This window comes from Lentinus tigrinus (genome assembly GCF_003813185.1).
Source record: "Lentinus tigrinus ALCF2SS1-7 unplaced genomic scaffold L226scaffold_54, whole genome shotgun sequence".
NCBI classification, from domain to species: domain Eukaryota; kingdom Fungi; phylum Basidiomycota; class Agaricomycetes; order Polyporales; family Polyporaceae; genus Lentinus; species Lentinus tigrinus.
In genome coordinates this window covers 147,692-170,159 of record NW_027137963.1, presented here as the reverse complement: position 1 = coordinate 170,159, position 22,468 = coordinate 147,692, and the positions used below count along the sequence as shown (strand labels likewise).

Genomic DNA, 22,468 nt, shown 5'->3' with positions numbered 1-22,468 from the left:
GTCTCTGCCGATGATAAACTAATGCGCTGATATGCATCACAAGTACTGGCGCATCGTCTCTGCTGCATACTCTCCTGGCGACACCAATCAAGTTGTTCTTCCCACTCAGCGACCCCGTTCAAATCCTTCTCGGAGGAGCGGTCGCCATTCTGAATATCTAAATCTTCACCCGGACCCATCGCCCGTAAGTGACGTCTTGTCGTACATCTAGAAATTCCCTTGATTATTTTAGTCGATAGAAACGGGTTCAGCGATCTCAGGTGCCTCTGGATGCCGAGTGATAAATGTGCAGTTGGGGTGAACTCCGTCCGGAGTCGTTGACGGTCCTCCTAAGGTGTACATGTAAGTACTGGTTGCAATGTTGCATATGTCCGTCCATTGTAATATGCATCGTTCCGATCCATGAAGACTCCTCAACTCAGGCAGCTTCATGCACTCGTGAGTCTCCACTCTCCTACGTGGCCGACCGCCACCGTCCCTACGCGTGTGTCATGCACGCAGGTAAACTGGAATTTACGGCTGGTATACACTCGACGTACTCGTCATTGCTCGAGCTCAACTCGGATCTCATTGGCAAAGTCGCAGCCGGAGAGGTTCCGAGTCGAGTATCACCGTACCTTGAGTCATTCCCCTGGGTTCCCAGTGCACGCTCGCGAGTTTCTTCGCCCTTCCGAACGTCTCAGATCCGGCTGGTGCATCGCCGCTGCTGTAAAATGCTCCTCCTATAGACCCGTACAAGTTGCACCTCCCCTCCGAGCCTGTCTTCATCCCCGGTCCACGCTCTGGCGCGGCCATCCTGTCTCAGCACTTGAGACTTCTTCTCTTCTCCCTTCCGCGTCCATTGCGATGCGAGAGGTCCGATGCCAGACCTCAGATACCTGTGCTGCAATGCCATCTCTGCGTGACCACCACGTTGTCTCCCGTGGTGTCGACTGCGCACATTGCCCTGAAGATCGAGACCCTGCCTCGCACGATGCGTGCAAGCCAACGCGATGGCCTACAGTATCGCTACGGGAGATCCTGAAGAGCTCTGTTCAGTCCGGAGGTGGTATCGCTCACGACGCGCAGTTCGTCCTTCTCCGTACCCCACATTTCTGTCACGCGGGATGCAAGTAATGATTCTTCCACCGAGAGGCTCTATCACCTCTAGCTCCCATCATAGGATTGATTCTTGCGCCTTCTTGAGTTGAAATACGACCCTCGAGTGCCTGCTTACGCACCCTGCATTGTATGTGTCAAAGTTCACCTACATAGGTGTCGCAAGGGCCTGCGGTTTGCCCGGAGACTACGGAGAAACGGTGCCGAAAGACTTCGCTGAGAACTGGTTACCTCCTACACTGCCTCTGCTCAATCACTTGTGCGTGCTGTTATTCGCTAACGCTATAGACGACTTCGTTGGACAAGGCGTCGAGCCCGACACGCGGTCACGTGCCTTTGTTTTTGTTCCCGTCTTCTCCCTTTTGTTCTCCCAACTCGGAAGCCGGGACGCGCCTTCTTAACAAAGGTTCTTACAACCGGTGGCTCCGCCACCGCGTTTGAACATAAACCGACTTCAACGCGGTTTTGTCTTTGCCTTCCACCCCCTCACGGTGGACAACGCGACAATCCGTCGCAACCGTTTGCCTCCTTGGGTATTATCCTCCGCCGCGTCCGAGACGCTCCCCCGCTCTTCTTACATTATACCCTCACGATGGAGCTTCCTGAGCCGCTCCCTCTTTCCCGTTCTGCATCCCGCTCCGACCACCCACCTCGCCGCCGCCGTACCTCTCTCAGCGGCAAGCTGCTCAATTTCATCGCTCCGAAGCCCAAACCTCTCCCAGAACCACCTCTGCGCCCTCTCATCTCGTACCCACAACCGCTCCACCCACGCGTCCCTGCACGTTCCAAACGTGACTTCCGCGAACTGGCAGCCCCCACAGACGAGAACGACCCGCCACGTCCGCACTCGCGTCCCCGTCTCCTCTCGAACCAGAGCGTCGGGTCGAACCACACAGCACGCGACCTTGCCCCCGTTCCCGTTCTCAAGAAGTCGAACCTTCACGTGCCCCCACGTCACGACGCGCGTCCGCTGAAGAGCGCGCTGAAGAAGTCCTCGTCCGAGAACGACGCACCTCCGAGTTCTTTCTCGCCAACCACTGACACTACGACTCGCCCCGGACGCGGCGTCTCTACCCAAACCACCTCCGCATCGAAGGCAAAGGACCCCACGCTCGTCAAGCGCATCCGCACGAAGAGTTGGGTGCCGAAGTTCTCGACGCGCAACCACCCGCCTGAAGCAGTTCCCGATACACGTCGTGCATCATCTCCGATGGTCAACACCAAGCCGCGGAAGACAGTCACGTTCGGCAGGGAGCTGAAACGCACTCCGTCGATGCTCGATGTCTCCAACGCCGACTCGGACCCCGCTGCGGACGAGTCCTTTGTACTAGACGACCACTGGGAGGAGATCTCTATGGAGCTCGACGCGGATGGCTCGTTACCTGGGAAGCGCAAGTTCGAATGTGAGGGAGACCCGCGTTACGGGTCTCCTCGGCCAAGTTCTCCTATCCTCACACGAAGCCATGCAGTGTTCACGCCTGTCGTCCCATCCCAAGCGCCGCTCTCCGACCGTCTACCTCCGAACAACGAGTCAAGGGACACCAGCAAAGCGGCGAGCAAGGGCACGCATCTCGACGTCGCTCTGCGCCCTTTTCTCGCGCCCGTCCCGCTTCCGACGGTGTCGGCGTTCGAGGTCCCTCCGGGGCGCACGATTGCCGGAGAGATCATGGACGAAGTCTTGAAGGACTACGCACAGGAGAAGAACCGGGTCTTCAAGCCCATCCCCGTTACGAAGCGCGGTCCTTCCGGTGTCCTGCAGCGGATCAATATCGACATCGTTCCGAACGAGCGCCACACGACTGTCTGGGACGTGAACGATGCGTAGGTGGACCACCTTCATTACATACTCCGTACATGCTGACGTCCGAATTGCTCTCTCTAGGGATACGTACGCTTGGGGCGGCACACTAGTCATCCGGGACTCGAAGGCGCCATCATACTTCTACCCCCGCCACTGCATCCAAGAATTCAAGATCGAGTTCGCCGTGCTCTCCTCCCCAACCTCCCCTTCCTCTCCGCCAAGCTCTCCCTCCGATCCAGACGCACCGCAGACCTACGAGTGGCGCACCTCCCATACCGGCCACTTCCTCCCCCGCACCGACGTCCTCACGCGTCTCTCCTCCGAGCGCGGCATCTCCGTCGAGCCCGAGTATAGGTTCGTCCCCTCCGCGGACTCCCCAGACGGTCCGTGTGCGTGGCTCGTGCACTTCTGGGTGCCGGTCCCGCTGCGTCTGTTGTCGCGCGAGGTGTGCCGGACGTTCGTGTGTCGTGCGCGCGTCACTGTAGGTGACTGGGAGACCCCTCGGACGGACGTGCCTGCGGGGTGCGTGAGCGTCACTATCGAGAGCTTGAAGTCGGCGAATCTGCTCGGACATGGACAAGAGAGCAGCGAGCGAGTGTCTCAGTCCGGGGCCGGGATGGGGGCCCGGCGGTCGAAGATCCGCAGCACGTCGGAGGCGGCGACGGTTTCACAGCCGCAGAAGAAGGCTTGAGGGTTCGCGGCTTTGCATAGGGATATCCGGATCGTCTCACATCGTTGGGTATCAGTTGCTTTTAGGTATCAGGTAGGTCTGCTAGTCACTCTTTGTATCGCTATCGCTATCGTCTTGTCATACTGTACTCAGTACTCCGCGGGCGGACGTCCTCGCTCGTTGCTCGCTCTCGCTATCTGTCTCATTGTGTCGTACATACACACCCTCCCTCACTCACAGTGCCGCTCATTTGTAGATGTCCACGTTGTTCTCAGCACGCGTCTTGTAGTAGTCTCGGAGTGAATGTGTGGCTTGTAGTAGTGCTATGCGAGTATGTCGCCCGTGGATTTCGCGGGGAATATGATACCTTTGGGACCGCTTTCTTGCGGTTACTCTCATACAAAGGTCCTTTGACGATGGCAAAGTTGAAGGTCGGAGTACGCGCTGGTGCGTTATCTTATCGACAGAGATAACGGTTAGTAACGCCCTCGCGAAATGATCTCTCGAAGCCTCATCGTCTTCTCGCTCAGTCTCATACCTCGACGAGTGGCACTTGCTTGCCTCAGCCAGGAGCCCGATTTCTCGGTGAGATCGCATTGCTGGGATGTACGTATACTCCGCACTGACTCAGACACTCGTGAACTCGGCGCAAGCAATCGCCCCATCCCGGAATCTCGAGAAGTCATCCAACTTCTAAGTTCTCACCACCTGAATCTTCGTGTTGTCGAGGCGAGCCTCTAGATTTCTGTCTCGAGCTGTTTTACATGGGTTGCTGAAGCATCTACAAGATCACACAGGACGTAAGTCATCCTATTCCGAGTGAGTGGCAGCCTGATCGCGCGAACCGGTGCTCATTATCGCTACTCACAGGGCACGACTTACCCAGCCTGGGGAGACACCCCTTCGATCGTCCATATCGACGCTTAGGTACTAAACAACTCCAATTATGCTGACTATCCTTGACGAAGTCCCCGGCGAGATCTATGCGATCATCTTCGAGCTCACCATCTCGTCGGAGCGGCAGTCCTCATTCCGCATCGACTACGAAGGCGCAGAAACCGTGAACACCCGTTCCCTCATCGCGATATCTCACGTGTGCTCACGATGGCGAGCTATCGCACTCTCTACTCCCTCCCTATGGACTCGTTGCGACACTGTCAATAGGCCCAAGTTGAGGGGATTTCTGGATCGCGCACGCCATGCACCCCTTTCCCTCGTCCTTACTTGGGGCTTTGCAAGCTCAAACGTCGATCGGTGCCGGAACTTGATGGTCTCACGTTCTACCCGGCTGCGGAGACTTGACATCGTGTTGCGCAATGCGGCATACGGTGATATCAATGAGGTATTACACTTCTCTGCTCCTGCGCTGGAGTGCCTGGTCATCTCCCAGCAAGACCAGCTGACCGTGTTCTATCCTTACATCCGCAAACCACAGGGGATGAAACGCATGCGTGCCCTCGCATTGGCGCCTCTCGCGTATTGCATGCCGCAGGGACCCTTCCCGTACCTCGCACACCTCTACCTATCGTTCGAGTACGATTGGCGGGGGCGCAGTGCTCATCTACTGGTATCCCTCCTCACCGGCTCCCCGGCGCTGCAGTACCTTCATCTCTCACGTCTCCACCCGTTCGCACCTCCGTTACTCGATATCAATATTCCGTTGACTCGGCTCAAATTGCTGAGTATCACCAATGACTCCGACTTCTCTTCTGCAACCAGCTTACTCGGCTGTCTGTCCCTCCCGCAGACAGTCCCGATTCGTCTCGACTGTCATGCGAATCACTACTTTGTTGGGACTTCAAACCTCTTGCATATACCGCAGCTGAACGGGGAGAGCGGGCCATCACGGCTCGACGTCGGATTCGGCTTCAAAGCTCTCTCTCTCTTCGCAGAGGGAGACAAGCTGCCTTCCCCGGTCTGGGTACAAGCCCATTATGACGACCGTGACCGCTTCATCTGGGACAACTGGCTCACTTCCTTCGCCACCACGCACTTCTTCCCCAGCGTCCTCCGCTCCCGCCTCTACATCGATTCTGCAAGCAGCGAAGCCTTCATCAAGCTCCTCCATCGCCTGCCGTATGTCGCGGAGCTGGAACTGCTGCTCTATCTCAACTCGGACGTCATCCAGTACGGCGCGGCGGCCATATGCGCACTCGGTCGCATATGCCGGGCTCTATCGACAGAGTCCACGATACTGTGTCCCGATCTGCGCACTGTGCGTGTGCAAATAATCACAGCGACGCCCTCCAGCACTGCGTATGTCGGCGACCTGAAGCGCATGCTTCGCGCGCGTACTCGCCTCGAGGTCCCTATATGGTCACTCGCCGTACAGGTTATCGACGTCGCCTCGATCGACAAGTCCGAGCTCGAAAGTGGGAGATCAACGGGAGTAAATCATGTTTCCCGAGACGGAGATGCGGAAAAAACGGGAGCATACGCTCAGAGTCTTTCCGAAACATACGTGGACGAGCTCGGACCTCTCGTGTGTGACTTTCAGTTCTACGCGCCCGAAGGCAAGGTGTTCCCTCCACGTGTGGACATAGACGCATCATGGCGTATGGAGGGCTCAGAGGACTATTGGGCGTTGCCCGAGCACGATTTGCCCGTCTTGAAGTTCCCGTGGGTAAACTGATCCTTTCGGATCGCTGTACGTTGTCGTTCGCATTCGAGTTTCCATATGATTCGTCAAATGACAGCAACTTCTACGGAAACTTCTACCACAGACAAAGGTGTGCGCTGCACCGTGTGATAGCTTTCCCTGACCTATAGATTCTCCAACTCAACTGCGCCGTGGAGCGACTTTCCCTCATGATTACCGAACATCGCCCACTGCATGGAATCCGAGCATGCTTGCGGACGTTCTCCACGACTGGCGAGCCAAGTACCTCGACTTGTATCTGGAGCCCCCGGTAGCAGCCGAGTCTCAAAACATCGTCTCGACCCTCTAGCAGTTCTCCGGGAGCCTGCAAGTGGTGCAGGTCAAACTATCCTTCGAACAGGGTAGGAAGGACAGCATTGTAGACGTTAGCGCGGCTATCTTTGTGAGCACTCATCGTTTCGGAAATCGTGACTACACCATCACGGATGGCTGACTTGTAAAAAGGACGCGTTAACTCTGAAGATGGTAGAAGTCCTACGCCTCCGCGTCTTTGCGGTCTCCATCACATGCGGTTCGATGCCAGACACACATCTACTTGCAGGACGGACGTTCCAGGTACGCAACCTGGGGCCCTACTTTGGAAGTTGGATGTGCCTGCCTTCGCTCACCGCCTCGCGAGCGTTTGTATCTCCCTTCGTAGGCTGTAAGTCAGGCTTAGCAGGGGGCGGCGTGACCATCCCGGATGGCTGACTTGTAAGAGAGGACGCGTTGGTGAAGACGGTAGAAGTCCTACCGCCTCCGCTTCCTTGCGGCCTCCATCAGATTCACATGCGGTACGATGCCAGACACGTATTAGTACTATGCTTGCTCCAGGCTTTATGAAGTTCGACCCGCGCCCGCTTACCACATTGCGTGCACCGCAAGTCTGGCTCAGCCGGCCTGGATTTCTCGAGGTGGCCCGGGTTCGGCGTGGCGACAAGTCAGTTACCCATAGCGCTCCTAATTTGATTTGTCTGCCCCAGCCTATGCGTAGTATGGTATGACCTTCTTCTGTGACACACTCGGATAGGGAACTGACTTCTACGCCGCGATCCCTTCAGTAGAAATGTCTCGAATCCACCTTCTGCCTTTCATGGTCGCTGGCATGTAACCCCCTTCCCTCTATGCGCGTATATTTCCCAGCCTCGTCGCCAACAGAGTGTGCGTTGGAGTTGCGAACAGTACCTCAACTCATCCGGCTACGCTTCGTGAAGAGATTCGACCGATCGAGATTCCATTGAGACTTGCCGCCGCGGCTTCAACCTATATGCAAGTCTCCGATAACCAGAATCGCGCACCTTCCACCCAGAGCGAAACCATCATGTTCGAAGGTTCCGAGATAGGAATGAACGAGGCGCGAGCTCCACGTCATGCAGAGAGTCCGAATCGGGAGGAACTCGTACTGAACGTCGAACGCGCACCGCCACCGCCACACGTAAGTACCTAAGTACCTAAGTACTCGCTGCTACTTACATAGGCCATGCAGTGAGTCACCGTGTCTGGGAGCCGGATTTCCCCACGTACTGTATGTGTATCATGTACGCATCTCAAGCCCAGAAGCATGTCCGAGTCGACGTCACGTACGAAAAAGAGTCAGCCGCATCCGCATCCGCATCTGCATTCACGCTTCTACACTTCTGATTCTGAATTCGCAGCACGCAGCACGCGGCGCGGAGCCCACAAGAAAGAGAGAAAGAGAAAGAGAGCGACCGGACGCCAACCCATCTATGTAAGTCATTGTATATACAAAAACAAGTTGTAGTACTAGTAGTGCCAAAAAATCTGATCACGGACCCACCCGACAAGCGACAAGCGACAAGCGATACTGACGATACTCGTACAACTCGGACAGAGAATAGAGAACAGCAGGAGACAGGAGACAGGAAACAGCAGACAAGGAACGGGGAACAGGGAACCATGCATAACACAACAATGCGAACGAGAATGAAGAATACAGGCAGGACGACGAGAGGGGGGCGAGGCACGAGACGCGAGGGCGAGCACGAAGAGGGAGAGGGGAAAGGGAGATTACTACAACCAAGAACACGGCGCGACAACGCGACAATGCGATATCCTAGACTACCACTACCTAACCTAACATACATCTTGGGGAGCTTGATCTTGAAGAACTGAAAGTTCTGCGGTTGTATATATGGAAAACGGAGCGCGGGAGCATGACGGGGCGTTGGATGGATGGAGGAGGAGACGCGAGGGTGGAGCAGAGACGGGGGGCAGCGACGTCGGACGAGAGATACCATACATATATGCAACACGGAGACAGGGAGGAGAGTGTCCGGACATCAGATCATAATCATAGCAGCACTCGTCAGATCATTGGGGAAGTGGGAGGGTAGAGGGCAGCGCGAGGTCGGCGAGAACGGAGCCAGAGACGGGGGAAAAGACAGAGCATCCACACGGCCCGACGACATCACGCATCCTCCTTCTTCAACCACTCCTCGTCCGTCGCCGCATTCGCCTCCGCCGCATCCACAGCCTCCAACAGCTCCGCGTCCGCGTCCGCGTCTCCCTCAGGGTCATGGTCATGCTCCCCCTCCCCCTCCGGGTCCGCATCCGCATCCGCATCCACCTCGTCCGCCTCCGCGTCCGCATCAGCGTCCGCGTCCACCTCCTCCCCATCCGCGTCGACATCCATCAAGTCCGAGCTCTTCGACCCGCGCGGCGAGCCCGAGCCCGAGCCCGAGCCAGCGCCGTTCTTCCCCGCCGCACCCGCAGCCGCGCGCATCGGAGGCGAGTGAGTCGCAGACCGGCTGCTCCCACTCCCACTGCGGCTCGGATGCCCATTCACCCCCGCCGGCGCCGCTCTCTGCTGCATCTGTTGCATCTGCTGCGAGTCTCTCGAGCGCGGCGGCCGCTGGTCGTACTCCTGCCCGTCCGCACTCGACCCAGGCAGCGTCGCGATCCCAGGCGGGGTCGGCCCGCGCTGGCTCGACCGGGAATGACTCTGGCTGTAGGAAGACTGTGACTGGTGGTACGGCGAATGCGCATCCCTGTCCCGCTCGCGGTCGCGGTCGTGGTGGTCGTGTCTGCTATAACTCTGCTGCGACGACAGGATCTGCGTCCCGCCCGGGCCGAGGCGGGACTGCGACTGCTGCTGCTGCTGCTGTTGAGAGGGGTGGATGGGGATGGTGTCGGTGCGGTGGATGGAGCGGTCGCCCGCAAGCCGGCCGTTCGAGAGGGAGCCCGGGGCCGCCTGCGGTGCGCCAGACGGGTGTATCGCCGCGGGCTGGTGGTGGTGCATCTGCGCAGCGAGGTTTTGGCTGTCGAGCGTCCCGCGTCGTTCGACGCGCTTCATTTTCTTCCGGCACCTATCGTAGGCAGCAAAAAAAAAAGAAAATGCGTCAGAACGACCGATGTAGCGGTCAGATGCCTGCACTGACCTGTCGCAGACCGTGCCAGGGCCCTCGGGACCCGGTCCCCACTTCTCGACGCACTTGCCGTCCTTGTAGCGGCCAGGTAGACCGCACTGGCGGCAAATGCGCTGTCCAGCGGCGTTCGTCGGCGGGTACCCACCTCCGCCAAGCGCAGACGGGCCAGAGATGACGCTTCCCGTCGGACCTACGAGTCAAAATTCGAGCGTCAGCTTTCAATCCCCACGCAAAACACGCCTCGAGGACACGGCAGAGCTTACCAAGAGTGAGGACGCTCCCGTTGGCGCCGAGCGAGCCCGCGCCGTGTTTCGGCTTCTTGACCGGCGCGCCCGTCACCGGGGGCGCAAAGATGTGCGTCTGGTACGTCTGCACCTGCCCGGGGGCAGGGAGCGGCCCCGGCGGGGAAGCAATCTGAGCAGCGGCAGCGTGAGCACTCGGGTGGAGCTGAACAGCGGAAGAGGCGCGTGCCCTAGAGTGGTGCGGGACTGCGAGGTGGTAGTCGCGGCCCGGCGAGGGAGACCGGTGGCGTGAGGACGGGTGTAGATGCTGGGAGGGGTGGATGGCGCGGGCGTGGGGGTGGTCGTCGGGCCCGGCGCGGTCGTCGCCGGCGGGGGCGGTGGCCTCGAGGAGCATCTCGTCGAGGCTCATCGAGCTCGCGCGGGAGCGGCTGCGCGAGGAGCGGCCGCGGGACCTGGAGCGTCGTGAGCGGCGGGAACGGTGCTGGTCAGGATACGCATAGCGGGGATCGTCGCGGTCCACGTGGGAGCGGGGCTGGTAGGCCTGATAGCGGGGATGAGCGTGGAGAGGCTGTCCCGCAGCAGAGGGGAGCACTGCGAGCTGCGGTGAGTGGTCAGGTGCGTGGCCGTTGGTGAGATAGGCTGGATGGGGGGAGTTTGAGGGCTTCGGAGGGGCAGGAGCGTTAGTAAAGCGGAAGGGTGCTGCAGATCGGACGAGTGTACGTACTGAGATGCTGTATCCGCGGGCGCGGCTACGGTCGTCGGGGTCGCGGTCACTACGCGGTCGTTTGGCAGGTGGGGGCGCGCCGGGGCCGGCCAGAGCGGGAGCGTAGCCTGCGTCCATGCTGCCTGCGCGCGGACGGACGCGGCTCGAGCTTGCGCTCGGTGGTGGGGGGAGCGCAACGGAGGGGAATGGTTGTGAAGCAAGGTTGAGCCCGCGTACGCTGCGGGAGGAGAGATGTGTGCGGGAGGGGAGACTTGCGAGTGGCTGCTGGAGGGTGGAGGGGATGTAGATGGAGTTTTGGGAGGGGATGGCGGGGATGGTGATGAGCTCACCGCCTCCCTGGGCGACGAGGCGGGTGAACTGGGCTCGGACGTCTGCGTTGCGGAGTTCTGCGCCTGCAAAGAAACGGTCGAGCTCGACCCAGGACTCCTGGAGCATGCGGAGACGGGCTTCGGCCTCGTCGCGAGCCTGCTCTGCGCGCTCAGCGCGGTTCTCGCACTCCATGATGGTCTTGCGCGCGGCCTCGGAAAGCTGTGGTTTGGATGGGGAGCCCTGGGCCGAGCCGGGCGGGGAGCCGTTTGTGGGGGACTGGACTGTTGATTGGAAGGAGGCGAGGAGACGTTCGGCCTTGTCGGCGCGTCGTCGCATGCTGTCTAGCTGCTGCTTGTAGGAATCAGTCTCCTCGAGGGCCTTTGCGAGGAGCGCGGCGAGCTGGGCAGGAGAAGAGCCGGGAGCTGGTGGGGAGCCATTTGTCTGGGGCGCGGGCTCGTCGCGCGCGGGGACTGTGGCGGGGGCGGGAGGCTGCGGGGACGCGGACATCGGCCACGATCGGGCGGCGGGGAGGACGTGTAAGAGGCCCTGGAGGACGAGCAGGACAGCTTTGAGGGCGGGGGGTGTGATGTCGGGGCGTGAGGTGAAAGGGGGGCGGGGGGCGGGGCGGAGACATATTTGAGGGACGGAGGAGAGGTTGATATCGCCTCGAGCTCATGCGCCACGCTCGCCCATCACCCCTTGCCATTTTCGGCCGGTTAGCATTTTCCCGCACCAGATTCCCTTTTCCGGCGGCCCCCCTTGCCCTTTTCCGGCCACGAGCCCCGCGCTGTCGACCCCCCGGCCACTCTCTTCCCGCCCCTCCCGCCTCGCCTCGCCTCATCCAGCGACTATTACTAGCAACCATCTATGCAACTCTCGCGGGATGGCAGCTCGGAGTCGCCTCTCCCGCCGCCGCCGCTCTGCTTGTGCTTGTGCTGTTCTCTCGCGGTTTGCTGTGGCCATGGAGGGCGCACCGCCTGGAGGAGCGCTTCGGTACACGTTGTTACGGCAAGGACGCACTTTCTGAGCGAGAAGTCGAAGCTGGCGTCCGAGCTGCTGTCCCGCTCAGGCGCGCACACCGCGGGGCTCCCACTGGCCAGGCTACCATGCCCATGCCCATGCCCATGTCCTCGCGCTGCATCCTGAGCACGAACACGTCTCCCAGCCTTAGCTAGGTTGTTCCACTCGCACCCGTCCCCCCGCCGCCCACGCTCAGGCTCCCGCGCAGAATTCTCTCCGCCCGTCTGATCCATGCGGACCCGGCTCCTCCTCCTCCCCCGCGTCCGACTTCTCAAGATCTCATGGGCCATAGCTCGCTGCCAGTGGCTGGCCACGCCCACACTGCCTCCTCGCCCATCTTTCCGACCGCCCCGGGCCCTCGCCTCGCTCCCCATCCCGCTCTCCTGAATCTGGACGCCCGAGCGTCCCATCTTCGAATTCTTGCTCAATCCGAACCTTCGTCCACGGTCCAGCTGCCGCCTGCGCACTCGTCAGCTTAGTCCCACTCTCCCGCATCCGAAACTCTCGCGGACCAGCCACACACCGCCTGGCCTGTTCGCCGTCTTCACGGGTGACGGCGCGGACAAACCTACGTCACCTGCGCACCCGCTCACGGCCGCGGCCATGCATCCACGCCTCGCGCCCCGCGCCCTGCGCCCTGCGCCTCGTCTGAATCGTCTCCTACTCTCTCTGTCTACTCCGCTTCTCCCACTTCTCGGGTTCGCCTTCTGTCCGCCTTGCCAGCCCGCGGGAAATCCGGTTGTCATTCCAAGATTCCGACCACGCAGCGCCAGCATCGAGATCGGCCCATGGCCACGCGCGCCAGTCGCCGCATTCAGTCCCTCAGACCATCGCGCTAACCATCGCTGCCAGCTTCCAAGTGACAATACAAGTGACGCAGTGACAGTGGACAGTGGCCCGTCGGTCCTCCGCACGAGCAATGGCATGTCGTCCGCTGCCGCTGCCGCTGGCCGCTGGGTCTGCCGCTGCCTCATGGCTGCAGCTCAGCACGACTTCTCTCCTCCCGCAGCAGCCTCCTGTCTCCCTGGACCCCGCTCTCGCATGCACCCCCGCGGCGTGTTCTCCCAGCTCGCCGCTCCGAGCTGCCGCTGTGCCCGTTGTCCAGTGTCCGTTGTCCAAGCACGAACGTTGACGCGCTGGCAGCGGCCAATGCATCATGGCAATATGTCCATCCCCGGTGCACTCTCCTCCCAGCACTCGCACCCGCACCCGCACGTTGCGCTGCATCGACAGGTGAGGGGACGCCAACCTAACGCTAACGCTAGCTCTGAACCCAGACCTCAAGGCCTCAAGGCCTCAAGGTCTCAAGAGGGATTCCCCCGCGCCTTCTCCGCCTCTGCCTCCGCCTCCGTCCAAAATCCCGCACCCGTTCCCGGCCCGTCAGGTACGCCACCACGACGCACAGAAGTTAGAACGATCACGCACCCCGCCTGCAGCCGCATGCCGCCATGCCGGGCCTTTCTCAAGACTCATGTTCCCACGCGCGCTCTGCAGGATTCTCAGATGACCTATTCCGAGCCCACCCCGCCCCCGGTTCCCGACAGGTTCGACTGCGCAGCCCCCAAGGTGGGAGTTTGTCGGCCTTTCCCACCGCGCGTGCGGCGTCCGGCTTGCGGGGCCCATCGACGAGCTTCTTCTGCCGCGTTGTCGACAGAGTCTCATCTCAGTCTGAATCGGCGGCGTCTACCTTGGCACTCGCACCCGCACTGCACGCACTGCGCAGGCCGCCATGTATGATGGTTCCCTGCGATCCGAAGTCGCACTGGCCGGGCGCCTCAGCCCACTCGCGGAATATGGAATCTCGATTCCAATATTCCCGCCGCTCGGGGCTGGCAGATCTCGGTGCCGAAACGGGGAAGGCAGGAAGGAGGAGGGGGCGCGCGGGCGTCCTCGGGGTCCCGCCCCCGCGCGCGCCGGCGGCAGCGGCGGCCTTGCTATATCCGCATCAAGTTGATGTGCGCTCGCCGGGATGACACATGCCGCCGTGGTGCCGGGGGTCGGGGAGAACGGTTCACCCGCCGCCGCGCCCCCTCCGAGCCCGCGTGTTCGTTCGGATCGAAGGCGGCGCCCGACACGCCCGTGTGACCTGGGCGCCGGGCGGGCTGGGGGCTGGGGGCTCCATCCCATCGCGCCCGCGCCCGCTCCCTCGAGGCTGGCTCTGTGGCTCAGTGGCTCGAGTCCTTTCGCCTCCCCGTCCCGTGGGTCGTCGGCGGTGCCCGGCTCTGCAGTCGCGCTCCTCGCACCCCCCTGTGCACCTAGGTTTCTCCACTCTCCGGAGGAGGACATCGGCCTCGACATCCCGACCGCCAACGGACGTGTGCGCGCCCGTCAACGGCAACGTCAACGGTCGACGGTCGACGGTGGCCTGCCGCCTTGTCCATCTCGTGATACAGTGCAGTACGGCGTGCGCAGGGCGCCGGGCGGCGCGCCGACTGGGTTGGCGTTGCGCCACCTATGTACCTCTGCCCAGACATGTCCCGTCGACAACCGGAAGGGGCCTAGTGCGTACTGTAGTGCGCTCCTGACGACGGCGTGGCGGCGTGCGGAGTGCGGCGTGCGGCGGCCGCGCGAAGTGATGTCAGAGCACGTACGGTTTCTCCGATCTGCTGAGGTCCTGAGGATGAGGATGAGGCCTGAGGACGACAGGGCATCGGCGCACCCGACTGGCATCGACATCGACCGACGTGGACATCGCGATTCGCATCGCAACCTGCCTCGGCACCTCGCTATAGCCAGGGACAGGCTAGCCGCTACAGCGTCGCAATTCGCATCATCGCCCGCGTCGCGTCCGGTAGATCCCCCGCGACGAACCCAGATCCATCCTCTGGCTCCTGGCAGGACCCGAAGGCTGGATTTGCTTCCGCGAGTGTCTCTCTCGAGATTTGAGTCTCGCGCCAAGCGTGTGGACGGGCGGACGGGCGGAGGCCCGCGCCGTGCGCCATGTGGACGCTGTCCCCGCCCATCACAACGCGGCGGAAACGAGGCACCGCATGCCATCGCATTGGCCGCCGTCGCCCCTGCCTTCTCCTGCTCACAGGCCTCACAGGCTCAGAGTGAGAGAGTCGGACTCGGACTCGGGAAGAAGGACCCCACGCCGCCGCCCGCGCCCGAACCTGCCCCCTCGGGGTGACTGGTCAGGACGATGATCGCGCCCTGTTCATTATTCACTGATCAGGTAGGAAACGGATCCGGATTCGTGCTGGCCAACTGGGATGGCGCGATTTCCCTTCGAGGTACGTACCGTGTTGCCGTGTCGGGATACGAACGCGGTCGGATCTTCGCACTTCGCACTCGGCACTTGCGCAGACTCGGACCCGCTCCCTCTCCAGAGTCCACGAGCTCTCCAGCCTCCAGGGACTCTCGACTCTCGACCGTGCCTGTCTCGCCTCGCGGTGCGCTGGTGACGACAACTTGAACAACTCGAACAGGCAACAGACCGCCGCCGGCCGACGATCCTCCTACGCCCGCGCCCGCGCCCGCAGCCTGTTACTGTAGCCTCCTGTAGCCTGCAGGCTCACCAGCACCTCCGAACCGCATGGCGACGTTCCTCCGTGCTAGTGACTGGGGACTGGGGACTGGGGACTGGGCCCTGCCGCCTGCGCACGCCTCGAGGCGCAAGCTCCAGGCCGATGTGCACTGTGCAGAGCCAAGTACATACTCACGCCCACGCCTACGCCCTGCTCAGCTATGACGTGGGGATCTGTCACGCCGCGCCCACGAGGATGGGGGATGCGTTGGGAAGGCGATGACCGACGGACGACAGACGACAGACGACGGACGGTGGAAAGTTCACGATCGAATCACTATCATATCATTGCAAGTCCCTTGGAGGCTTCGTGAAGATTAATCAATGGCCCGTGGGCACTAGACACTGGACGCTGGACACTGGGACGCTGGGACGCGCCCCCGACGAGCCAGGCACGCTTGGTCAATCCCAACTCAAATCTTGATATATGATGCTCAGCGCTCAGTACTCAAGTACTCACGCGTCACGCCTCATTCACGCGCCCAGCCCAGCCCAACACGACACGCACAACGTGAACGAAGCTGCCAATCTCGTAATGCCCGCCAACTCCCGCTGCCGCTGCCGAAGCTTCGGAGTCGGACTCCTGTCAGTGTTGGCTCCTGCGCGGCGACGAAGAGATCAGTTGAGGCTCTCGTCACCTCCACCTCCACCTCCACCTCACCTACCTCCGTGCGTCGTGCAGAAGGGTGCGCATTGCACGACGCACACAGTTCGTCAGGCGCCAGACGCTCCTGCATTGTGCCGTTGCCGTTACGGGCAGCTTCCCAGCTCCTGTCACGACGCCAGGGCAGCAGGCGGCAGGCGGCACGCGCGATATCTACGGCAAGTCACGTCTGATGCTCTATCCCCGCTCGCCCGCATGGGCCCGCCGTGTACGTACTTATTTGTCCCGTTGTTCGCTGTTCGCTGTTCGATGCCGGCGTCTGAACCTCCGAAGCCCGATGCGCGATGCGCGATGCGCGATGTGATGTGCGTCTTGATCTGTTCGGGCGGCTGATGTGTCGTGTGTGCTTCTGAAGTTCTGTATGCTGGATCATGGACTCTGAAGGTGAGCAGCTCCTCGTATGTACGCATGTACGGTACTATGGCACTTACATTACTCTACTACTCTAGTCGATGGCTGTCCGAGTCGGTGCGTACAATACTACCATCGTGATCCGTCACTGTTGGCATTCGTGTGCCGGTAACCAGTGACCAGTAACCCAGCGCCAGGTGCCTTGTCCTTGTCCTTGTCTCCCGCTTAGCCTCCTCACCCACGGCATTATTGTGCACAGTGCACGCAGCTTCTCACCGCCAACCGACGTTGTCGGTCGAGGGTCGGTCGCGAATGCCATGATCCAGTGATTCAGTCCCGGACCCTAGTGCACTCAATTGCTATGACCACAGAAGTTCGGCAGCGCACATGCCACCGAGGCCGAGGGGTCCAATCAAGTTTCAATAGAGATATCTACATACGCGACACTGCACAGACCAGACACCAGCCAGGTGGGCAGTGCATATGATCGCGCTTCGCGGGTAGCTCGCGTATCTCTCTTTTGCGATCTCATTCTCATTTTCTCAGACTTACTGTGGCACTGGGACCTGGCAGGAATTCCCACCGCGTCTTGTGGGAAGTTTAGAAGACGGTATGGTATGTACAAGCCGACAGCGACTAGTGGCACTGGTGCACGATCCGCTGATGGCTGGCTACACATCCGAGTCCCGACAATACATGGCGTCGGGCGACATACGAGGACAATAATCTCTCATTGGCCCGCCGCGATGCAAAGACCAATACTCGCAAGAAGCACGTTCCGGCCAGGTTACGTTCCGCCTCCGTTCTCATCTACACGTTACAATTCCACCCCTTAGGTCTGACAGCGCGTTTTTCCGACGACCAACGAGCGTCGGCCCGCGGACATGGTGCGCAGAGCGGACGTACATGCTCACGGTCTCCCAGCAGTTGTATGTATGCATACAACTATAGCCTGAGTCGAGCTACTTATAGACTGACGGTTCCGCAGCCAGAGCCTACAGCTGAGCTCGTCACCCGCACCCGCACCTGCAGCCGCACCCGCGACCGCAACCGCAACCCGCCTTCGAGAGCACACTGGCACGTCGGCCGTTGTCAAGCCGAATCGATTCGAACAGTTCGAGAAATCCCGGACCGTCGCTGAGAACAAGGACCGCTCCCGCCGCCGTCCGAGCGGGTGCACACGTCGCGTCATCCGTGTCCGTCTCCGCGCCTCGTCTGTTCTCAGAGCCCAAGCTCGAGTCCATATATGATATACATGCGCAAGAGAAGCGTCCGAACGGGTCCCGCAGCACGTCCCTCGGAGATGACGATGACGCGTGATGCTTCGGTGTATGCGCTGCGTCCGAGTCTGTGCGTCCGTTCCCTCAACTCGAGTCCCTTCGCCGACTCAGCAGGCGTCATGAACAGTAACTCCGGGGTCGGTGTGCTGTGCGCATCACGTACCGGATCGTATCCGCTCAAGCCTCAGGCCTCAAACGCGGGATCACGATCAACTGGTCCTCGTCCCGGCTTCGTTCGAGTGCTTCGTGCGTCGTGCTTTGGCGAGCTTACTATGCAAGGTGCTGTTGCTCTTCCCTGCGCCGCGGCTCGTGCGGCGTGCGCATCAGCACTTCTTAAAGCCACCGAGCGCCGCCGCCAACTGCCAACTGCCACTTGCCTCCTTCCTCCTTCCTCCTGCCTCCTGCCCCCGGACCCAGGTCGCTGAGAGACGATGGTCTCCGCGGGAAAAGTTTGGTCGTGATGCGTCCGAAGCTCTTCACTTCCACGTCCAACTTGCAGGCCGCAAACCCGCCGACCCGCCGACACGCACGCCCTTCGCAGACCCAGACCCAGACCCGGGCCCGGGACATGCGGCTGCGGCGTGTCGTGCAGCCTCGAGTCCGCTGTGCAGCTGACACCCTGGCCCGTCCCGCGGTGCCCTCTCCTGGCAATCGCAGATCTCAACCCAACTCAACTCACCTCCCGAATGCGGAAGCGGAAGCGTACTACGGGCGCGCACACGCACATCCAGCATCTAGAGTGTGAAGCTTGAGCTTGAGGAGGGCGGCCTGTCACCGTGCGCACGTTCCGGCCTGTCTCCTGCTCCTGTCTCGTGTCTCGTGTCTCCTGTGATTCCGGCGGATGGATAGGCTTCTGTTGAGGGCTTGAGGCTGGGCCGCGCCACCACTGCCGGGAGGACGGCGAGGGACGGCGAGGGCGACATCGTCATCGCCTGCAGGTCACCAGCGGGGCGTTGTGTGGACTTCTTCCCTCCTGTGCTGCTCTGACCAGTGACGGGCGACGAGGGGACCAGACAACGAACGCCACGGACGAACTGGACTCCCGAGACTGATGGTGTGCACTGGAGGCTGATGTTTGTGGCCTCGAGGCGTCGGGGCGGTACCTGCGAGCGGCGGCTGCGACTCGGACTCGGGCTCAAGGAACTTCTCGTCTTCTCCGGCGATTGATGGTGGTCCCGTCCTGCTCGGTGCTCTTTGTGCTGTCTTGGTCGGTCGGTCAATATATCTGCGAAACGCAGGGGTAGTTCCCGGCGGTCAATCAATCTGCGCGACGTCCTCGATTAATTCAGCTGTGTCAACCAATTATCAATACACACAAGTCTGAAGACCGGGATCAATGTTTTTGCGCATGCAGGTCGTATCTCCGTACCTTGAGTGATTTGCTTGATCCTCATCAACCGGCGCATTGGCGCAATTAAAGGACGCACTTCTCGGCCTAGGACCACCCGCAGTCCTCTTTCATCTCTGTTACAAGTCAGAAGACCTCAACGGCACAATCGGGAGCGCACCGACCAACCTGCGTATCAACATCGGCAGCATTTCTCCCCGCCTCGTCGTGATGTTGCCGTATGACGACGATGCGCCCACAAGACACAAGCCCCCGAGGATCGCGTCATTGAAGCTCAGCCCTATTAACCCGCACTGCACGGGTCGCGCATTCCCCACGACCTCATCGCATCTCATCTCATCTCCCATCTCGTCCCACACCCCGCCCGGCCGCCCATTGCCCAAGGTGTGTGTGTGCTGTATGTACACTCGGACTGTAATGCAGATCTCGATGCCGCACACCTCCGACCTCTCTCGCAGGCACGCCGCACAGCACGCGCCTGCCGGTGCGCCTGCGCTTCCACCTCCTCCGAGTTGATAGCAAATTCCCAATCGCCCGCGATCTGTGTACTGATCTCACGCCTCAATGCTGCAATGCACAGCGAGCCCCCGCGACCCGCCCTCTCGCGTCTCGCGTCTCCGACTCCCAAAGTCCGAGCAGCTCTCCGACCGGGCCACGGCCAGCTGCCAACTGCTGATCCCCCGCACCGGACCGCCCGGGATGCACGTAGATCCATCTGCACATCTGCACATCTGCACGGCGGCACGTCCCTGGCCATGTATGTAGGGCAGGCCTGTCGAATACGTACACTTGACGCATACGCCCGCACAAACGCACGCCCGACCGGGCATCTCGACTGCTCGACTCTCGACCCCCACGCCTCCACGCCTCCACCCCGAACCCCCTGTCCCAGTGTCTTCTTCGCGCCTCCCGTCACCCCGTCGGGCGGTCAGAGGGGGGTCACGCGCCCCTGAACCGCGGGCTTCTAGCTTCCAGGCCTCGGGCTAGCGACGAGTCTCGCGGCAACGTGCAGTCCGCGTTGTCCGTAGGAAACCTCCGACTCCCGAGCCGGACGAGACCCGACGACCATCGACGAGTATGGCTCACCGCAAGTCCCAGGGATCGCTCCTTCTCGTCACTTGATTCGCTGCGACGCGGGATATGTATCATAGCTGCCGCCCGACAACCGCGAGTCCCGACCCCGGACGCCCGCACTATCTTCACGGAGGAGACCGCGCCAATGGGAGGGCGCGGCGACCCACGAACGGCGCGGGTGGCGCATGTTTCCCGTGCCGTTCAACAAGACGGACTCTGAACCTACGGCATTGCAAGCTATGCCTTACGGTTTTGCGTCTGCGTCTTCGGCGTCGTGGGCTGCTGCGGCCCTCGTGCTCGTGGTCATGGCCGCGGTCGTGCGGCGGTTAGTCGCTCCCCGAGGACGATCGTTGCAGTCTGAGTCTGTCCCGTGGGGACCCCCGCATCTGCATCTTCGTGCATCGCGGCTCTGGTGCGGTCGGTAGCTTCTGCGGGCAGGCAGGCAGGCGACCGCATGCTGCGTGGCTACGGGAGCGCCTTCTGGCGGCGTGTCGGCCTTCCTGTCGGTGTGGGTGTGTGCACAGACATACTCGGGAGTCTTCTCTCCACAATGGGACACCGGGCGCCGCGCGGGGGCTTCTGTGCATCCCCCGGACGGCCATGCGGGCTCAGTTCTATCGCCGTCTGTCCACAAGCCCCCCTTGCACGCCCGCCGTCTCCAGTGTTCGGTGTTCAGTACTGTTCGAGTGTCCACCCTCGAGGTCGGGTTTGTGTTTCTCGTGCATTGAAACGAAGCTCCCGTCCCACGCTCATCCCCCTTCGGACTTCCCTGCTTCCTCGGAATCCTCTTGTCTTCGTGGGCTAGTCTGGCCTGTGATGGATGTGTGTTAGTGCTTGGCGGCAGCGTCGGGTGCAGACACGGATCATGGCATGCGATCCCGAAGGTGTCAAGATGGCCTCCTGAACACCCGCCTCGAGGACGAGGACCGTGTCCACCTGCATGCATGGTACCGTACATACTCATTCCCCAAGTACCCGCCGGACATATCGAAACATACCATCACATCGCGGCTCGCGCCCCGAAGACGCAATCCATACCCAAGTTCGAGCTAGTCCGTAGTGACCGCATGTGTGGCGGCCCCTTGGTCTGTCCAAGGTTTTCTTCCTTTCACTTCGTCATTGCCTCGAGGCATAAGGCTTCGATAGACTAACGTAGGACGCCCTTGATCCCGGTTCCGGCAGCGGGACGGCGACGGAGGGCGGGTTGGTCACCCGGGCGTGTAGGTCCCAAGTCATCTGCCACTCCTCGGATTCCCCAGGGTTCCCTGGATGCAGGCTCTGAGTCGGGCGTGTGCAACGAGGCGTCGAGGGGCCGAGGCCGCAGCAGCAGCGCAAGTGCATGCACGCTGCCTACGGTAGGTGATTATCAATCGAATCGATACCGATGCGTGCTGACGTTATCTTTGTCTTTGTCAATGTCTGCGCTGCAGGAGGGCCGAGCCTGCTGACGGCGAGAGAAGCCGCAGCGGCGCACGCTGCACTCACTGTACCCGCGTGTGTACGATGTGGGTGCGCGTAACGCCTTGTACTCGAGTACTTGGCCACTTGCGCTTCTCCGATTTCCTCACTTGGCCGTGCGATTCAGCTGCGGCGTGCGTGTGGTCCCGACGGCAATTGACCGCTCCGTGCATTGTGCTGCGAAGCTCGAGCTTGCGCTTGCGCCTCGACGAAGCGGCGTGGTGTGGAGGGACGGGTCAAACTCGGTCTGTGCGGTGTGTCTGTCTACCCCCCTCTGTCGTTTTTCCTTTGCTGCACACTGTCTCTAACTGCTGTGTTCTTCCAGGATCTCTCGGAGGGACCGACCCCGCAAGTGCCACCGTCTGGTCCGAGTCTGATGCAGCCAAGCAGCGAGTCGATCTCCGAAGCCGCCGCAGCCGTCTGCATCGTCTCGCGGGAGCGCTCCGAGCCCGCCTCAAGCTGGGCTATTCTTGCCTTTTACCGCGGTCGGATGGTACGACAACGACAACTGCCGCCAGCATGGCATCATCTGTGGCCCGACCTAGCGTACACTGAGCCTACACAGCAGATCACTACCGCTCAACCAATCTAATCACACCCCCAAACGTCACCGCTCGCTGCTCGCAGCCGCCTCCGAGTTGATTGCCGCGAAGCGTGTAGACCGTAGCGCCTCTGAAAAATGAGACTGGACGCCCTCCAGCCTACACAGCTACACTGGCAGGCTCCTCGGCACAGCCGACATACCCCTGCCGCTATCTCCTCTTCTAGTTCAGACGAGTAACTAGGTTTACTCCCGACGCTCGAAGGCGCGCAATGAATTCCATGCTATGTCGCGAACAACCGACCTAACAGACGGTCTCCTCGGCCTTAGTGGACACT

General features: G+C 61.1%; 10 protein-coding genes across 10 annotated transcripts; 6 read left to right on the top strand and 4 right to left on the bottom strand.

Annotated features, from left to right (window-relative positions):
- The first annotated feature begins 1,539 nt into the window (after window positions 1-1,539).
- Window positions 1,540-3,970, top strand: L226DRAFT_516611 (uncharacterized protein). The gene is made up of 2 exons (XM_067678481.1): window positions 1,540-2,919; window positions 2,981-3,970. Exons 1-2 carry the CDS (start codon window positions 1,691-1,693, stop codon window positions 3,588-3,590), a joined length of 1,839 nt encoding a protein of 612 aa, XP_067529473.1. The 5' UTR covers window positions 1,540-1,690; the 3' UTR covers window positions 3,591-3,970.
- A 545-nt stretch (window positions 3,971-4,515) lies between these two features.
- L226DRAFT_576071 (uncharacterized protein) lies at window positions 4,516-6,201 on the top strand (the record flags this gene model as incomplete). Its single annotated transcript, XM_067685301.1, has 1 exon — window positions 4,516-6,201. The coding sequence occupies one exon, from the start codon at window positions 4,516-4,518 to the stop codon at window positions 6,199-6,201; it is 1,686 nt and encodes a 561-aa protein (XP_067529472.1).
- A 1,514-nt stretch (window positions 6,202-7,715) lies between these two features.
- On the bottom strand, window positions 7,716-8,604 carry L226DRAFT_312819 (uncharacterized protein). Its single transcript, XM_067673829.1, has one exon. The coding sequence runs from the start codon at window positions 8,463-8,465 to the stop codon at window positions 7,755-7,757; it is 711 nt and encodes a 236-aa protein (XP_067529471.1). The 5' UTR covers window positions 8,466-8,604; the 3' UTR covers window positions 7,716-7,754.
- Window positions 8,358-11,548, bottom strand: L226DRAFT_312767 (uncharacterized protein). The gene is made up of 6 exons (XM_067673827.1): window positions 10,560-11,548; window positions 10,065-10,496; window positions 9,857-10,007; window positions 9,606-9,783; window positions 8,531-9,533; window positions 8,358-8,480 (listed from the first exon to the last, which is right to left on the bottom strand). Exons 1-5 carry the CDS (start codon window positions 11,373-11,375, stop codon window positions 8,636-8,638), a joined length of 2,475 nt encoding a protein of 824 aa, XP_067529470.1. The 5' UTR covers window positions 11,376-11,548; the 3' UTR covers window positions 8,358-8,480; window positions 8,531-8,635.
- A 1-nt stretch (window position 11,549) lies between these two features.
- On the bottom strand, window positions 11,550-12,395 carry L226DRAFT_312710 (uncharacterized protein). Its single transcript, XM_067673823.1, has one exon. It carries the CDS (start codon window positions 12,296-12,298, stop codon window positions 11,723-11,725), a length of 576 nt encoding a protein of 191 aa, XP_067529469.1. The 5' UTR covers window positions 12,299-12,395; the 3' UTR covers window positions 11,550-11,722.
- On the top strand, window positions 12,395-13,741 carry L226DRAFT_312694 (uncharacterized protein). Its single transcript, XM_067673822.1, has one exon. It carries the CDS (start codon window positions 12,492-12,494, stop codon window positions 13,623-13,625), a length of 1,134 nt encoding a protein of 377 aa, XP_067529468.1. The 5' UTR covers window positions 12,395-12,491; the 3' UTR covers window positions 13,626-13,741.
- On the top strand, window positions 13,742-15,430 carry L226DRAFT_312712 (uncharacterized protein). Its single transcript, XM_067673824.1, has one exon. The coding sequence runs from the start codon at window positions 13,858-13,860 to the stop codon at window positions 15,016-15,018; it is 1,161 nt and encodes a 386-aa protein (XP_067529467.1). The 5' UTR covers window positions 13,742-13,857; the 3' UTR covers window positions 15,019-15,430.
- Window positions 15,431-16,532, top strand: L226DRAFT_312713 (uncharacterized protein). The gene is made up of 2 exons (XM_067673825.1): window positions 15,431-16,462; window positions 16,528-16,532. Exon 1 carries the CDS (start codon window positions 15,842-15,844, stop codon window positions 16,409-16,411), a length of 570 nt encoding a protein of 189 aa, XP_067529466.1. The 5' UTR covers window positions 15,431-15,841; the 3' UTR covers window positions 16,412-16,462; window positions 16,528-16,532.
- Window positions 16,533-19,517: 2,985 nt separating this feature from the next.
- Window positions 19,518-20,193, top strand: L226DRAFT_312793 (uncharacterized protein). The gene has a single exon (XM_067673828.1). It carries the CDS (start codon window positions 19,630-19,632, stop codon window positions 20,008-20,010), a length of 381 nt encoding a protein of 126 aa, XP_067529465.1. The 5' UTR covers window positions 19,518-19,629; the 3' UTR covers window positions 20,011-20,193.
- On the bottom strand, window positions 20,132-21,248 carry L226DRAFT_312719 (uncharacterized protein). Its single transcript, XM_067673826.1, has one exon. It carries the CDS (start codon window positions 21,093-21,095, stop codon window positions 20,376-20,378), a length of 720 nt encoding a protein of 239 aa, XP_067529464.1. The 5' UTR covers window positions 21,096-21,248; the 3' UTR covers window positions 20,132-20,375.
- Window positions 21,249-22,468: the final 1,220 nt, after the last annotated feature.

Excerpts from the sequence above, each read along its gene's own strand:
- L226DRAFT_312712 (XM_067673824.1), top strand. The coding sequence starts at position 13,858 with ATGACACATGCCGCCGTGGTGCCGGGGGTCGGGGAGAACGGTTCACCC.
- L226DRAFT_312819 (XM_067673829.1), bottom strand. The coding sequence starts at position 8,465 with ATGGTATCTCTCGTCCGACGTCGCTGCCCCCCGTCTCTGCTCCACCCT.
- L226DRAFT_312713 (XM_067673825.1), top strand. The coding sequence starts at position 15,842 with ATGATGCTCAGCGCTCAGTACTCAAGTACTCACGCGTCACGCCTCATT.
- L226DRAFT_312767 (XM_067673827.1), bottom strand. The coding sequence starts at position 11,375 with ATGTCCGCGTCCCCGCAGCCTCCCGCCCCCGCCACAGTCCCCGCGCGC. Across the intron at positions 9,784-9,856 it reads CGGGAGCGTCCTCACTCTTG|GTCCGACGGGAAGCGTCATC; the intron begins GTAAGCTCTGCC and ends TTTGACTCGTAG. Across the intron at positions 9,534-9,605 it reads CCTGGCACGGTCTGCGACAG|GTGCCGGAAGAAAATGAAGC; the intron begins GTCAGTGCAGGC and ends TGCCTACGATAG.
- L226DRAFT_312694 (XM_067673822.1), top strand. The coding sequence starts at position 12,492 with ATGCATCCACGCCTCGCGCCCCGCGCCCTGCGCCCTGCGCCTCGTCTG.
- L226DRAFT_312719 (XM_067673826.1), bottom strand. The coding sequence starts at position 21,095 with ATGAGTATGTACGGTACCATGCATGCAGGTGGACACGGTCCTCGTCCT.
- L226DRAFT_312710 (XM_067673823.1), bottom strand. The coding sequence starts at position 12,298 with ATGGGACGCTCGGGCGTCCAGATTCAGGAGAGCGGGATGGGGAGCGAG.
- L226DRAFT_516611 (XM_067678481.1), top strand. The coding sequence starts at position 1,691 with ATGGAGCTTCCTGAGCCGCTCCCTCTTTCCCGTTCTGCATCCCGCTCC. Across the intron at positions 2,920-2,980 it reads GTCTGGGACGTGAACGATGC|GGATACGTACGCTTGGGGCG; the intron begins GTAGGTGGACCA and ends TGCTCTCTCTAG.
- L226DRAFT_312793 (XM_067673828.1), top strand. The coding sequence starts at position 19,630 with ATGCACAGCGAGCCCCCGCGACCCGCCCTCTCGCGTCTCGCGTCTCCG.